This window comes from Morone saxatilis, unplaced genomic scaffold (genome assembly GCF_004916995.1).
Source record: "Morone saxatilis isolate NCDOM2014 unplaced genomic scaffold, NCSU_SB_2.0 Contig8, whole genome shotgun sequence".
Lineage (NCBI taxonomy): Eukaryota > Metazoa > Chordata > Actinopteri > Moronidae > Morone > Morone saxatilis.
The window spans coordinates 24108524-24124724 of record NW_023340257.1 but is presented as its reverse complement, the minus strand read 5'-3'; the positions used below and the strand labels follow the sequence as shown (position 1 = coordinate 24124724).

General features: G+C 39.8%; 6 protein-coding genes across 6 annotated transcripts in view; 1 reads left to right on the top strand and 5 right to left on the bottom strand.

Annotated features, from left to right (window-relative positions):
- The first annotated feature begins 608 nt into the window (after nucleotides 1-608).
- sbds (SBDS ribosome maturation factor) lies at nucleotides 609-3535 on the top strand. Its single transcript, XM_035680225.1, has 5 exons — nucleotides 609-854; nucleotides 968-1097; nucleotides 1672-1872; nucleotides 2587-2751; nucleotides 2974-3535. Exons 1-5 carry the CDS (start codon nucleotides 727-729, stop codon nucleotides 3097-3099), a joined length of 750 nt encoding a protein of 249 aa, XP_035536118.1. The 5' UTR covers nucleotides 609-726; the 3' UTR covers nucleotides 3100-3535.
- A 920-nt stretch (nucleotides 3536-4455) lies between these two features.
- Nucleotides 4456-6235, bottom strand: LOC118341829 (claudin-3-like). The gene has a single exon (XM_035680226.1). It carries the CDS (start codon nucleotides 6146-6148, stop codon nucleotides 5474-5476), a length of 675 nt encoding a protein of 224 aa, XP_035536119.1. The 5' UTR covers nucleotides 6149-6235; the 3' UTR covers nucleotides 4456-5473.
- A 1010-nt stretch (nucleotides 6236-7245) lies between these two features.
- Nucleotides 7246-8217, bottom strand: LOC118341574 (claudin-4-like). Its single transcript, XM_035679871.1, has one exon. The coding sequence runs from the start codon at nucleotides 8097-8099 to the stop codon at nucleotides 7467-7469; it is 633 nt and encodes a 210-aa protein (XP_035535764.1). The 5' UTR covers nucleotides 8100-8217; the 3' UTR covers nucleotides 7246-7466.
- A 701-nt stretch (nucleotides 8218-8918) lies between these two features.
- Nucleotides 8919-9796, bottom strand: cldnj (claudin j). The gene has a single exon (XM_035679870.1). It carries the CDS (start codon nucleotides 9773-9775, stop codon nucleotides 9140-9142), a length of 636 nt encoding a protein of 211 aa, XP_035535763.1. The 5' UTR covers nucleotides 9776-9796; the 3' UTR covers nucleotides 8919-9139.
- Nucleotides 9797-11516: 1720 nt separating this feature from the next.
- LOC118341569 (claudin-4-like) lies at nucleotides 11517-12694 on the bottom strand. The gene has a single exon (XM_035679868.1). The coding sequence runs from the start codon at nucleotides 12543-12545 to the stop codon at nucleotides 11880-11882; it is 666 nt and encodes a 221-aa protein (XP_035535761.1). The 5' UTR covers nucleotides 12546-12694; the 3' UTR covers nucleotides 11517-11879.
- Nucleotides 12695-15082: 2388 nt separating this feature from the next.
- Nucleotides 15083-16201, bottom strand: part of cldne (claudin e) — a gene marked incomplete in the record, with an annotated part of 1434 nt that continues 315 nt past the window's right edge. The window contains 1 exon segment of the mRNA XM_035679873.1: nucleotides 15083-16201. Coding sequence (XP_035535766.1) covers nucleotides 16156-16201 — 46 coding nt within the window.

Below are 16201 nucleotides of genomic sequence, written 5' to 3'. Positions count from 1 at the left end.
TGTTTTACTGCCCCCAAGTGGTCATACGGAGGAACTGCAAGGTTCAATTAGTCAAAGTAGCGTCAATGCAGAGTTGATAGCATGCTGTAACTTCCGGTAAATCCTTTCAAAATACAGTGACCAAACTGAAATGATCAAAGACGAACGAATGTAAATCATTGTGTGGTTACAGTTACAGAATACAACTACAAGTTACACATTTAGGCCTACACACATCTATAATCATGATTATTGGCGCCTGGTGGCCACAGCGAATAGCTACAACTGCTATCCACGAGCATAAAGTTAACCACAATATGATAGTAACAGCTCCGGTTTAAAACTTTCAAAATAAAACTTTTACTATAAGCATAGACGTAGTTACATAAAGCAATTTTTAAAAAAAAATTACAAAAAAAAGTTGTGACACTGTACACAACAACACATTACATAATTATTTATAAAATAAAAAAAAGTATTTTGGGTGAAATAAAATCTTTTTACAAATAATTTCGATTGTTTTGTTTTGTTTTGTTGTTTTTTAAATGATCACAAGTCTCTAAATTATTAAAGTCGACCACAAAAAAAAAACAAAACGGGATCGGAACTGTTGTTCAATGTCGATGTTTCCCCGGTGGACACTTTAGAGGAAACGCCACTCGCAGCACATCTTTACTGCGACGTTGTGAACTGACTGACAGCACATTTGTGTTTTTTTATTTTGGACGTGGCAGTAAAACACAAACAATGTCCATATTTACACCAACAAACCAAATCCGACTCACCAATGTGGCGGTGGTGAGGATGAAAAAAGGAGGGAAGCGCTTTGAAATCGCCTGCTACAAGAATAAAGTCGTGAACTGGAGAGCAGGAGCGTGAGTAACGTTACATGGTATTAAATTAAACCCAACAATTACCTTGTTTATTATCGATGAAAGCCAGCGGATATGGGCTGTTGTTGCTTTATGAATGTGTGAATGTCTTCCAGAGAGAAAGACCTGGATGAGGTTCTACAGACACACTCGGTTTTCGTTAATGTGTCCAAAGGTCAGGTGGCTAAAAAGGACGACTTGACCAAAACCTTTGGGACAGATGATCTGACAGAAATCTGCAAACAGGTGAGAAATATTTTCCTGATCAGCTCTCAGTCACACTGTATCATCATCATCATCATCAGAGGCCTGTCAGGGTTCCCACGCCTCCTGGAAAACCTGGAAATCCACCCAATATCCTGGCAATAATCCACATTGTCCTGTTCATATTTGTATTTCATCCCCTCACTCAGATCGCCTACGTGGTGCATATGTTAGAAACTTTAAGTGTTGGTTAAATAAACTGTACGACACTTCAAAACAAGTTTACCAGATGCAACGTGGAACTGACTTTTGAGTCAAAGTTCTCATATCTACATGCACACAGCGTATTAATGATTAAATGTCTTGTTGCTGTGAACACTTAACCTTCTAGAAGATGAATTTTCCGTCAAATTAAGTACATTTTACTTGATTTAAACTTGATTTGTTACTTACAAACCGCAGCTTATACGACTGTTTGTTAGCGAGTGCTGTCCTGTATTGTCAAGAAAAGCGTCCTGGGAAATAATTTATGAGAAAGAATGGGAACCCTTCCTGTACAGTGTTCATCTTCACTTCCTCACCTTTTATCTGCTGATTCATTCTTTCTGTTGTTCAGATCCTGGCCAAAGGAGAGCTCCAGGTGTCCGACAAGGAAAGGCACAGTCAGCTGGAAACCATGTTCAGGGACATCGCGACTATTGTGGCAGAGAAGTGTGTCAACCCGGAGACGAAGAGGCCGTACACAGTCAGTCTCATCGAGCGGGCGATGAAGGACATCCACTACTCTGTCAAGGCCGGAAAGAGCGCTAAACAGCAGGTGAGGAGACACGTTCGCTTTGTTTGTTCCTTTGATTATATACAACAAAAAGCTTTTTCTCATAGAATTGATTCGAGCTGCCGTCCCACAAAACACCAGAAGATTTATTTTCTTATTTTTATGTATTCCTGTGTTTATTATTATGTCGTAGAAATGTACTAACATTTTGAGACTGATTAAAATATGGAAAATGCAGCTGGTTTGATCACCACAATTCCTTTTTTTTAATAATTAAAGACGGCTATTTCCTGGAGCCAGTGTACATAAACACAATAAAATGTACATTTCCAAGCCATGTAGCTTTGAAATTGGCTGCAGCTCCCCCCAGCTAAGTGGATCCCACTGGGATTTGATTTGTGACATTCAGCACAAAAATCTATCTACGTAATCAGCGTCTCATCACCTCTTCCCAGAAACCGAGCCAGGTAGCAGCGCCTACGGACGGAGCTCCTGCTGCTCCCACCACCAGTCAATAAAGAAAGTTGCTGATCACTCGTACCTGGGCTCCATTATTGCTAATTAGCTATCGCATCATCCTGCTGTGTTTCCTTTTTCACCGGTTGCAGTAACAGTTGGCAGAGATGCATTTAACACAACACTGTGGAGATTAGTTTTATTATTGTTGGATAAAGTTCTGTGTGCAGGAGAAATCAAGCTGTCAGAGTCTTTGTGTCCTGTTAGTGTGGACTGACTGATGTGTCCCGTTGTTCCCAGGCTCTGGAAGTGATCCGGCAGCTGAAGGAGACCATGGAGATCCAGAGAGCCCACATGAGGCTGCGATTGGTGCTGCCAGCCAAGGAGGGCAAGAGGCTGAAGGAGAAGCTGAAGCCGCTCCTGCAGGTTGTGGAGAGTGAAGACTTCGATGAGGAGCTGGAAATGGTGAGGAACATTAAGGCTCTTCAGAAATCAAAGCGTGTTTGTGGGTGTGATTGAGTAATCTCTACAGTCTCTGAAAGGTATGACATAAACAAGGCTGGATTCACTGCAGTGAAGATAATCAGACAAGCAAACTCATGGTTTTTATCTCTACTGTGATATTAAAGTTGTTTTTCTAATCCTAAAATGTGTAAACTCTCTGTATGAACCCCTCCTCATCCTCAGGTGTGTCTGGTGGATCCCGGCTGCTTCAGGGAGATCGATGAGCTGATCCGCTGTGAGACTAAAGGCAGAGGTTCTCTGGAGGTTCTCAGTCTGAAGGACGTGGAGGAGGGAGAGGAGAAATTCTAGTAGCCCAACAAGTCGGGACTCTGCACCTTATCCACACTAACACACTTCACTGCGGCACACAAACAGCTCGACTCGTTGAAGAGACTCTGTTTATGAGGAGAGTCCTGCTAATTGCAGCCATTCCTGTTACTCAGCCTCTCTATGTTTAAAGGATTTATTAAAATGATTTGCCAGATTTGCATGCTGGGTGGAATGTATTTTTTAAAATAAGTTTGAGCAGGTCACCAAACCATTCAAGGCTGCATTCACAGTATTTGTTTTATTTCAGAACTTCTGGACCATTAACAGAACTTCGTCTCTGCCTTCCATCAGACTTCGTGTGCCATGTAGTCGCGCTCAATATCTCGATTTTATGGATCATTTCTTTAACCTAAATAATGTATATTTTTGTCATAATGAATGAGTTTGCTCTGTAGTAAATAAATATATAACAAAATATTTTCTTTCTTGTGAATCCACAGTGATTGTATACATCCCCAAACCCAAAATGTGTTTCAGCTTTAAAATGCAAAACTTCCAAGAGACATTTAAAGCATTTACTTCTGAAAAGGTGCTGTACAGATCAGAATACAGATTTCTAGCAATATTCTCTTGAACCATGATTTATAAAATATATTATATAAAGGAAACAATACAGTGTTTGTAAATATTACTTGAGGAGTAACTTTTTTTTTACTAATGAGATGTGGAAATTCCTTTAAGAGTTTTACATTGTTCAGCACAAACTAACATTAGAAACATATAGTTAAGAAACTCTAGTAAGTACATCTTACACTATAAGCTATGATTTTAAATAATTATCAAAAAGTGTTTTTATATGAAAAATGACAACAAGGTCTGTTGGGATGTAACTGCAGAAATATCACCAAGACCTTGAGTCATTAATAACTTTAATAATAATAATTATTAAATAATAATTAATAATACTTTTTAGGGTTTTACTAAACATTTTCATAAGAGTTCAGGTTGTACAACCATCTCTAAATCAGAAATTTGGTTTCTCTGAGTTAAAAGAAAACAGAAATCATGGTTTCAGTAATTTATTGCAAAAATAGGGAAAGTGAAGCACGAAGGAAAAATCTGAAGTTGGTCGACAGAGTGAAAAGTGCATTCTCTGTTATTGTGTTCTTTACTCTGAAGAGTGTATCGTACTGACAACTAAATATTGGTGTTCCACATGATCATTTTACAGCCTACCATGATTATCGGATGCTTCCTCTCTTTTTTTACAGAAATAAACTCAAAAATAGATTACTACAGTATATGTTTCAAAATTACCGCTCACCTTATCCAAGTGTTCTGTGCCACAAGGAGTTAAAACCTCTGTAAGTCAAATAAATGTAACAAACAAATAAATATATCTGAATCATTTGCTTTATTCCACAGTGTCCTTTTGTGCACAAGAATTCATCTCAGATGTAAACATTTTTGCCACTCTCAACAAAACAAATATGAAATTGCATTACTCTAATGTAGGGCAATGTATATGTGCAATACAGTATTAAGTTTGAAGATCAATATTAACACATTCACATTTAAGGCATTACAATGTATACGATGACTGTAATGTCTTAATGCCAGTTTAGTGTCAATAACTGCATCAAGTAAAGCAAACAGTTTCATTTTACTGTGCTATTGAATCGGGGAAATTAAGTTGAATGTTCATTCAACCTTTTGTTTTAACTCTGACTCTGAGGTAGAGACCTCATTTACAATCTAGCCGAGTGGAATTGAATAAATATATAAACACAAGATCCTAGGCACCAAGAAACACAGATAATAAGCCTAGATAAAAAGGCTGATAAAAGTAATAAAAAGCCAATTAGTAAAACATTAATTAAAGTAATTTTAAGCAACAAATCAACAAAGACCATTACAACTGGAAGTGTAATAAAATGAGATTAAAATGTTTAATTACCCTAAGTATGGAAATGAGGTAAGCATTACATTGTTCTGCATGTTATTCTAGGTTGCAGGTGCACAACGAGATCAACGGGATTTTCCAAACTCATAAAAATCAACAACCTGCAACACAGGGGCCCACATTTAAAGACAAAGTAATGCAAGCAGGCAAAGAGCCAGCAAGGGCCTTATAAATAAAAAAACACAGTGTCTATCACGCCTTACAAAGACAAAGGAACCTTATATCACAATGATGAATATTATAATTATCACCAGAATGTAAATCAGTACTAATGTATACAGCGTGTTAGCTTCAATAGAGATGGAAGAAACACAGCAAAATGCTCAGTTAAGCCAGTGCATCATTATTCAACAAGTGCAGACAGAAGTTTTCCTCTGCTGTTAAATCTACCCACAGTCATCTCACATATTAATGATCACCCAGTTTAACCACTCACACACACACGTCCCCTCAGATAGGCCCTGATCTGTGTTCATACTGGCTGTTTGTGAACGTAGTCCTGTTGATCCTGCTGAGTGGGTGATTAGCCTCCTCCTCTAGATTTGGGTACCTGCTCTCTCCAGGCTGCTGCACCTGCCTCTCACCAGTGGGGCATCTGGTGGTGAGAAACACCCCTCCGACCAGCATCAAAGCAAAGGAGATCCATCCAAGGTACAGTGCGGGGCCCCAGTCTCGTCTCAGCAGCACAACACCCTCCAGTGGCTGACTGGTGTGATGGCATGTCCAGGCTGTGGGGATCAGCAGTAGGATCCCAGACACAACAAAGAGAGTACCAGAAAACACTTTGATCTGGCCACGCAGAGGGAACCACACTGCCCCCACTGATCCAATCACCGCAGCAAAACCCCCAGCTCCGATGGCTGCCATGATCAGAGCTCTCCACATCCGAAAACTTCCAGAAAGAGACATGAGAGACTGGTAGAAGGAGCAGTGCAGGCTGCCATCGTGGGCCAAGTCCCAGTGATCCCATTCCAGCCACACCCCATCCCAGTAGGCAGGCAGAGTAGCTGTGGTGTTGTCCAGGGTGCCGCTCACCTTCCACAGAGCCAGGCAGCGAGTCAGAATGGAACAAAGCCACCCTGTGAGGCCCAGACCGAGGGCAGCGAGCTCCAGCTGCCGCTCCATAACTCCAGCCTGCCTGCTCCTCCTCTTTCACAGCAGGCCCAACTGCCTAACCAGAAACAGCTGGCAGCAGAGTGAGGTGGGGTGGGGTTTGAACTTGTGTTTGCATGTGAGAGGCACAGACAATCTGTATGTGTGTGTGTGTGTGTGTGTGTGAGTAGGTGTGTCTGTTTTGTCTGTTCATAGAGCGGAAACCAGTTCTTTGGTTCTTGGAAATAGTTTCAAAAGAATTCCAGTCTTTTAGAGAAAACAACCGTTTTATTGTGCAATGATTTTTCTGCCACTCTGTCATTTTTCTGAAAAAGAATTACTTAATCGCACTCTTGGGAAATACAGTGTTTTCACTCTGTTCTTAGAGTCCATTTCACACAGACAGGCCCAAATACACACATGCAACATAGAGTTATTGGGAGAGATGTTAGAGAGACAAGGCTGTGACAGTCAGCCACACCAAGCAGTTAGGGTTTGTTGCAGGGCGCTGCAGGTGAACTACCAGCTACCAGTCCAGACTCACCATCCTCAGCCAATAAGTTCCTACAAACTAAGAGAACTTAATTTAAAGAGGCACAAGCTCTTCCTGACATTTAAAATTTGTGTTCTCACAGTAGCAGTGACTCCCTCTGTCCTCTGTGGAGCTGCTGGGTACTTCTAGTACTACCACCTTAGTTATACTTTCTAGTTTCTACTTTGTGACCTCTTTGAAGGTTAAACCATGACAACTTTATTCCTCATTAACAGTGTTTCTAAAAAAAAAAGCAATCAGTAAGAAACTTGCACCCAGTTTCCTTTCTGAAAGCCAGCATGAGAAGCTGGGTCATTAGGAATTTCTTAACTCTTCTGTTGATAAAACTGAGATTTGCATTAAAGTGTGACTTATGATTGCATCGGGTGGATTATTTACTTACCGCTCGCTGCTCCTGATCTGATCTGAGTTTTTCCAAGTTGTCTAAAACTTGTCTGGCATCTATTTTATTCTACTGATGCATTTATTTTAAATCGCTCTGGACGGTAAACTTTAAAACCAAAATCATGAATGTAAACAGCAAAAAAAGAGAACCTTCAGTCAGTCTGTGAGAACTAAATGCACTTTGACAAAAGAATATCGTTTCTAAAATTGTTTTATTGAAAGATATTTGTTAAATGTTTTATACAATTAATTCACAATGTATCAGTTCATTCCAAACAATCAGAGGAAAATTAGGTTTGATACAAAGATAACTTTTCCTTGCCAGAGCAGTTTAAAAAGAAAAAAATACAAACACAACTTCTGGTGCTATGAAAAACTGACAAAAAAAGGAAAAGTAAAATGATTTGAATGGTGTCAGACATTGTCTCGGCTGGTGGCATTGGACCTGGCACCGGAGTACTTGACTGGATACTCTGGGCTCTCTTTGGGTGGACAGGAGCTGCAGAGGAGGGCACCACCCAGGATGAGAAGCCCAGCTGTGCCCCAGCCAATGTAAAGTGCAGCCCCCAGCTCTGTCCTCGGGGGATTGGTCGAGGGGGGGTTGTGGAAATCCCTGTGGATGGTGTTGGCAGACCAGCAGACGGGGATGAGGATGAGAACACCGGCACAAATGAAGACAATTCCAGCAGCAATGGCCACCTTTGCTTTGGCACTTGGATCCTCCACAAAGTTGGTACACTTGCCTCCCGCAATGCCCATGATGACCCCAAAGACAGCAACGATGATGGCGATGACCACAAGCGCTCTGGCAGCCTGAAGGTCCTGGGGTAGAGCAAGCAGAGAATCATAGATCTTGCACTGCATCTGTCCTGTGCTCTGCGTCACACAGTTCATCCACAAGCCTTCCCAGATGACCTGCACTGCCACAATATTTACTCCAATTAAGACTGTGACCTTCCACATTGGCAGGGCACACACAATGATGGTCCCCAGGAAACCGAGGATCGCCAGGGCAAGGCCCAGCATCTGTATTCCCATTGACACCATGATGAGGTCTTCTTTGAGTCACTTGGAACTGATCAGAAGTAGAAGAGTTGAAGGTTTCAGGAGCAGGTAACCTTAGTCTGGGTTGTAAAAGTGGGTTAAAGTAAAGACTGTGGCGCATTTCTTTTGGTGTAATATATTTTTTGAAGGTGGAGTCATCGCTGGAAAATCCCACTCCCCATACACCACATCCCACTAGCTGTTGTTGTTGTATTGCTACTCACATTCCTAACTTCAAACAAAGAAAACAATCCTTTTTCACATGACATAAACATGTGGTGCTTATTAAACATATGGTGGCAATTATAAGAGTTATGAAAGGCAGTCTTATGTAGCTGACTTCCTCTGTGGAGCTATTGGGTGGAGAAGAACAATGCCACCTAATGGAACTGCATTCAGATGTAATACTCTGTAATACAGAAAAGTGATTCAGCTGACACAGGTTTACAGTGTTTATTTTGAATTAAGATGCAAATCACACACACAAGCACACAAACTTTTTCGTATTTCAAGTATTCATTTAACTAAAAATAGTGACTAAAACAATTGATCCACTATGCATGCACATTAAGCTACAGGGATGCAAATCAATTCACTGACTTTCTTTGTGAAAGGAACTGGCAACAAAGTCATTTTTCATACGACCAAGGAAATCAATATTATGATTAATTTTGACAAATTGCAGCTATTTCACAAGTTAATTAAAGCTGTATCAAACACATGGCTAAATATATTTCCCATATATTAAGATCTAATAATAAAATAAAATAATAAAAACATCTGCAAATTGCTGACATTGACACTATTGTGGTCAGAAAACTATTGATAATGGTCAAATCCACTCACCCAAAAGAGAAATAACATATTAAAATGTTTTGCAAAGCATACTTTTTGAGTCTTTTCATATATTTAAACATGTTGCCTTTTTTAAAATATATGAACTGTAAATTATTGATACATGACCAATTGCATTATATCACACAGTTCAATACAGTGATAACTTGTTTTAAACACTGATATGTATTCCGCCCTCAGTCCTCACTTCACACATAGTTCTTGATAGCATAACTGCTGTGTGTGTTTGTCCTGGCCAGTGTGTACCCACTGGAGGCTAACCTGGCCCTCTGTGGTGGGCAGCTTGTGCACAGAATGGCCCCCCCACAGAACAGCAGCCCAGATGTCACAAAACCAATATATATGGCTGCTCCAAGTTCCCTCTTCAACACCTCAGGGACACGTGGGTTGTGGAAGTCAGTAATGATGGAGTTGGCCGTCCAGGAAACAGCAACTATGGTGGTGAGAGCCCCAAGGCAGAAGATGGCCCCAGAGCTCACCACCAAACGAGCCTTGATCCTCGGGTGACTCAAGCAGTTGGTGCAGCGTGCTCCCAGGAGGAAGATGAGGAATCCCAAACATCCCAGCACCAGGCTGATGCAGATGAGGCCGCGGGCTGCCTGAAGGTCTGGTGCCAGGTCCAGCAGGGCGTCATAAAGCTTACACTGCAGCTGACCTGTGTACTCACTGACACAGGTCATCCACAGACCTTCCCAGAACACCTGCATGACCACCAGATGGGTGCCGATGAATGCCGTCACCTTCCACATGGGCAGAGCGCAGATCAGGATGGTCCCAGCAACGCCAATCATGGACAGGCTAATACCGAGCTCCTGTAGAGCCATGGGACACAGTGCAGACTGTCTCACACCCTGGGAAACACAGACGGTGGAAAGGATTTTTAGTTTTTATTCAGAATGGACAGATTTAATCTTCCTTTTATCACATCCTGACATGTTGCTGGTGGAATTAATAAAGTTTGCTCAGTGTTTCACTGATTAATGTAAAACTGAAACATGTTCTTCTGTGTCAGGTCAACACAATGTTCATGTATGGCTTTTTATTTCAACCTACAACAAGGGATTACATCAGTCAAAGAAATATAAAACAGACAGACAGACAGACAGACAGACAGATCTGTGTTCTGTTATCAGATGTAATCACAGAAACCACAGAGGTGTTTTTCCGTAAAGCTGCAGTTGTTTCCTGTAACTGAAGTCATTGGGTAAAAATGTAGGGATTTTCTGGCCATGGAGGCAAAGTACCACTAGGTAGCAGTATATCACAAAAGACCAACACAATGACTCGGTTTATTTTCCTCTCAGTTACAAATTGCAGTTTGAGAGAAATACATTAATAAAAAGTGTTGCTGACATTTAAGGCTCAAATCTAATGTTGAATCAACTTTTTCCATCCATCTCATCTACGTGGTTATTATTGTGACCATGACACTGAAGGCCTCCTAACCTTAACGATAATTATTTGAACCCAAAATATGATTTTCCCCTAAACCTGAGACGTGTTTGTGCCGAAATATTAACCAAACATTGAAATTATAAAATAAATCAACGATTTGTAATGGTTTTTGAAGATCACTGACGCCATCCTGCCGAGACATCAGAAAACGCTTCTATGCATAGTTACAGGGCAGTTAAGGTCAGTGCATTTTGGAGGACTTGTATGATCCAGATTGTATGACACCTCTTTCTATTTATGTTTATTTGATAGTGCAGAATCATTTGGAAGTGTATTATCACTACAGATCTAACAAATCATGTTATTACTTTGTCAAAATGTTGCTCCATGACCAAAGCTAAAGAGACAGTAATGGGTGAGAACAGAAAAAAAAACAAGCTTCATTCAATGTGTGCGTTTATTTTAAGTGTCTATTAGAATAATGAATCCTATAAATCTCTTAAGTGTCTTATCTTTGAATCGTATAATAATGTCTGACCTTCACGCCCAAGCCAGACTGAGCTGAGCTACTACAAATATAACTTTAACACCTGGGATATGTTATAGTGAAAGATTCCCATAAAGTTTGGAGAATCAGTGTATCCCTTATTTATACTCATCAACATCTATCTTACTACCCTTGTTGTGCTCAGACTACAGGAAGCTGCTGTGGAGAAAAATTGGAAAGTAAACCACAGAGAAAGCAGGAAACACTTCATGGAGACATTTTTCATTTTCGAGCATTTGAAGCTAAGAGTAATGTGACGCTCCCTTCTCTCTGATCTACTGTCTGATAACATGAGAAAACACAGCACTCCCGTCAGGTTGGTGGGACTCTGAACTAAGAACGTTTTCAAATTAAAACCCTCACCCACACTGTTGAGACACTGTTGTTTTTTTGCATGTATGTAACACACATTGACAGTGACGGATGAAACTGCAGGTCATGCTTTACTAAACAGATCAGCCAACAGTTATTTAAGTCCCTGAGTCACCATGTTTGTTCTCAGGATAGTGATCTGTGATAAGTATAGCTACCTGAAAAACAGGTTCTCTCAGTGTTTAGTTTAAATAACCACAGGTGCATTTTTTGAAGCATGAGAGAAAAAACAACAACTTACAATTATAGAAAGGTCATTTATTGTGGAAAAAATAGTATCACAAATATTAAAGAGCAAAAAGATGCACAGTGCAATTACAAAATGTTGTAGTTTTCAACTGAAACCAACCACTTTCCGAAACATGTAAAACAACGTTTCTATCATTTAAACCACCCCCACATACATGTTCATTACCAAGAAATATTCAAACGAATCTCAGACAGAGCATCTTCATACATCCAAAGTGTGATTCTCTTACAAGGACAAAGTTCATATTTCCTTCATTGTGGGTTGTCTGTACTTATGTCCTTTGTCTTGATATTTCACAGCAGCTAATTAAATTCCAAACTTCAAGCAGCCATCGACCAGACTTCTCTTTGTCCCTTTAGAAATCTCAAATATACGTCTTTGGTGATGTAAAAGAGTGGACTGAATCCACTTTGCTATTTCCTCCAGACTTGTTTATGAGGTACTTCACAGAAGGGCTCTCATCCTCTTTGGGGGGGCAGCTGGCACACAGAAGCCCTCCTCCCAAGAGCAACAGTGCGCTAGCCCCCCAGCCGATGTAAAGAGAGGCCCCGAGCTCTCTTTTCTGGGCATCTACTAGCAGAGGGTTGTAGAAGTCCCTTATGATAACACTGGCAGTCCAGGAAACGGGGATGAGGCACAGGATTCCACTGATGATCAGCACAACACCTGCTGCCACTGATGCCCTAGCCTTGGCCCTCTCCTCAGGAATGAAGTTGGTGCACTTTCCACCAGCAAAAGCGATGAGGAGTCCCGCGATGCCTGTGACAATGGAAACCACGACCAGAGCCCGGGCCCCCTGGAGGTCAGTGCCCAGAGCCAGCATGGAGTCATACACCTTACACTGCATCTGGCCTGTACTCTGGACCACGCAGCTCATCCAGATGCCCTCCCATATGACCTGGGATGTCACTATGTTGTTGCCAATAAAGGCAGTGACCCGCCACATGGGTGCACCGCAGACAATGATCACCCCAATCCATCCAAAAAGGGCCATGGCACAGCCAGCCATCTGCATCCCCATGGAAGCCATCGTGTTCTCTCTCTAAGTGTCTCTGAGAGAATATTAACAGCTGATCAGGTGTTTAAATGCATCTGAAGCAGGTATGAGAATGAAGAATGGGAGGAGTGAAAGCCAAGCTATTAAGGACACATTAGAAGCTTTGCCAAAGAATACTAGCCATGCAGGATTCTTTGTGTGTCAGGACAATAAAGGTTGGGGTTTCACTCATTCTTCTGGATTGAGACGAGGATTGGGTTACACACCGGTTTTGTTGGTACTCTCAAAAAGGAGAGGATGTATGTTACAGAAAATGCACGTTTGAATGCGCACTGGAGCACAGGGAGTGTTTGAGCGTCAGCACATACAGTATCATAAACATAAGGGTCTGCAAAGAGTGAGAATTAACTTAATGAGTGCTTGAAACCAATTTGAAATAAATCACTGCTGGTTGTGAATGAAACATACTGTACATATTTTTAGAAGAAACATCTTAAACTCATCTAAATATTATCAGGGACTAAATGGAAAGAGAAATGGAAAGGCATGGCATTTAGAAGTGTATAGTACCTCCACAGATACAAGTACAGAAAGCTGTTCAATGTTGGGACATACTTATTTTAAAAAAATTAACATGAGTTATCACCAGCTATATTGTGCTTTATGGGCCATGGCCCCCTAGTCACTCACGAGATTCATTTGCATAATATGATTATATCTGATATTTTATATTAGATACAATTCATTTCAACCCCCCGCATCCAGCTTTTGGCTTTGGTGTGCCACCCCAACATTTTCAGTGGCCACACCTATTAAACATTATTGGGGACGTCACCTCTCTGCTGACTTTTGTGATCACAGAAGCAAGATGTTACAGTACAAACTTTTATCTCTTCTTATGTAGGTCCGTATTGTTGGGCATCTGTCTGTTTGACATATTTCAAAACACCTCTGTAGGTGATAAAGATATATTTGATCTTACGTTTTGCTTTCAATTTAGCTTAGTTTTATTGTTAACTTAATAAACAACTGGAATTCTTTTAGTTTGAGTTTTGTGATTTTCTTTAAACTATAAACATTATACCAAAAAGTCTGAATTGTTCTCGTAAATCTTTCGGTGCTTACAACTACTTATATGCATAACAAGCATACTATCATTTAAAAAGCTGAACATAAAGTGATACTGATCAAACCATATGATCAAATATAACAAATAAATAAAATACATTAAATCTACAGTAAAGGAAGAATATATGTTTCGCTTTTAACGATTGATTTCCTGAAACCCATTTTCAGATCATTGTTTAGTTTGTTATGAACTAGATTGCGATGCATTTGTTCCATTGTCTGACATCAGTGAGTTTGGTACACAATTAATTATCCATAACAGGTTCAGGTAGATTCTCTCTAGGGCAACTTAGGAATGCGAAACCAGGTAAAATGCAGCAACACAACAGGGTGTGTTCACATCAGTGAAACACACTCTGTTGTGTTGCTGCATCATGTTTGTGATGACATCATGTTTGTGATGAGATGTCTTCAGAACATAATAAAGAATCGGAGGACATTTCTTAGAAGTCACAAAAATGCAGTTTGAAACTGCCCTTTTGAACAACACATAGAAGCATTTTGTCATTTTGTGGATGCCCCAATCTGTCTGTGCCCTCCAAAACTCATGAAAATCACTGATGAAATATAAATACAATTTATAATGTCATGTGTCAGTTGTTTGGTTTAGTCACAAACACGACTCAGTTGGGTTTAGGGATCATCATAATTATGGGTTTGGGTTAAAGGTCCAGTGGGTAACATTTAGGAAGATCTATTGGTAGTAATGGAATATAATATTCATGTTTACATTACTGTATAATCACCTGAAAATAAGAAGCATTGTGTTTTTGTTACCTTAGAAAGAGCTGTTTATATTTACAGATGCCGTGCGTGGCCTTTCATGAAGGCTGCCATGTTGAACCGCCACATGTTTCTACACTAGCCCAGAATGGACAAACCTAATAGGGCCTCTTGTTTTGTACTTGGAAAGGGAGGGTGAAGCGAGGAAGCTGCAATCTGCAACTTCAACACTAAATTCCACTAAATCCTACACACTGGACCTTTAAAATGACTACTTTGTTAAGGTTTGTGAATAATAATAACCACTTGAATAAGGCTGAAGTGACCATATTGGGTGAATGTATCCAAACCAATATATCTTATACCTTTGTCATGTATACGTATACTTGTCCAAAAACAACACATATCAATGGGCCACATCACTGGGTGTCATAGTCTTGACAATCATTTTGACAATTATGGTTCATTTTCTGATAAATTCAGATTTGTTTGATGGAAGCAAGAGAGTTTTTTTTTTTGAGAAACACAGAATGAAGATGTGTGAAACTACAGTACCTGCAAAAAAATCTTTTAACAGCAGAATAACTGTAATGTGTTTTATATATATAAAGCTTGTATCAATCCATATTTTATTGTACAAAATATATTGTTATATATTTTATATGTAAACACAGTCCCCCTCTAAAGCAATATCTATGGGAGAAACAATTGTACAACAATGATCCCTATCTGGAAAGATCTTTATTAGGATTTGGTCAGCAGCTTAAGGGGCTGTCTGATTATCTTTCAAGATCTTCCACTCTGTATTTAGTATTTACAAATAGAAGCTGGATATGGGTATGGCTTTTAATATGTGTTGAAACTAGCACACTGTAGCAAATTCTATGAAAAGGCTTTCATTGGCAATCAACACTGTAAAACTGGCTGAACTAGTTTCACGTCTGCATGAAGAATTCATACAAACTGCTGAATGTTTTTGAATATACGCTTCTGCTTAGTTATACTTCTAGTTTCTGGCCTCTTTGAATTTTAAACCATGACCACTGTATTTACTATAAGCAGTGTTTCTAAAATAAATACAAACGTGCACCCCAGTTTCCTTTCTGAAAGCCAGCACGAGAAACTGGATTATCACTGTATTCCCTAACCCCTTTGATATGATCAAGTTAAAGAATTTCCTTTGACACATGACTCGTTGCATCATTGTATTTCGAATTATTTGAAATGTAAAATGTAACAATTACTTTACTTTAAAAGCAACACCATAAATGCAACAGCAAACAACAGAACAAACGATGTAGACTACAAAATAGGCACGAGAATCTCATTTATTAAATAGTTTTATTAAAAATTAGTGATTTCAGTAGACAAAAGAATTTTTTTTTATATTGCTATTGAACAAATATATTTGTAAAATATTTTCAACAATATATTCACAATGTGTCAGTGTACTGTACATTCCATACCAAACATTCAGAGGAAAATTAGGTTTAATACAAGCTTTATATAAAGTAACTCAGTACAGTCATTATGCTGTTGGAAGATTTTCTTGCAGGTTCTGAAGTTTCACACCACATCTTCTTTCTGTGTTTCTCATTCCTCAAGAAACAATCTCTCTTGCTTCCATCAAACTTTATCAGTTAAAGTTAATTTATCAGAAAATTGGTTCTCACTGTGTCCCTTTTCAAAAAAAGTGAGGCACAACTTGTGGTGCTCTCAGAAACTGGAAACAAAGGAGAATTACTCAAGAGAAGTAAAATAATTTGCTGTCCTTTTCAGAAGAATGGTCCTCTCAGACATAGGCTCGGCTGGTTGCATTGGACCTGGCACCGGAGTAC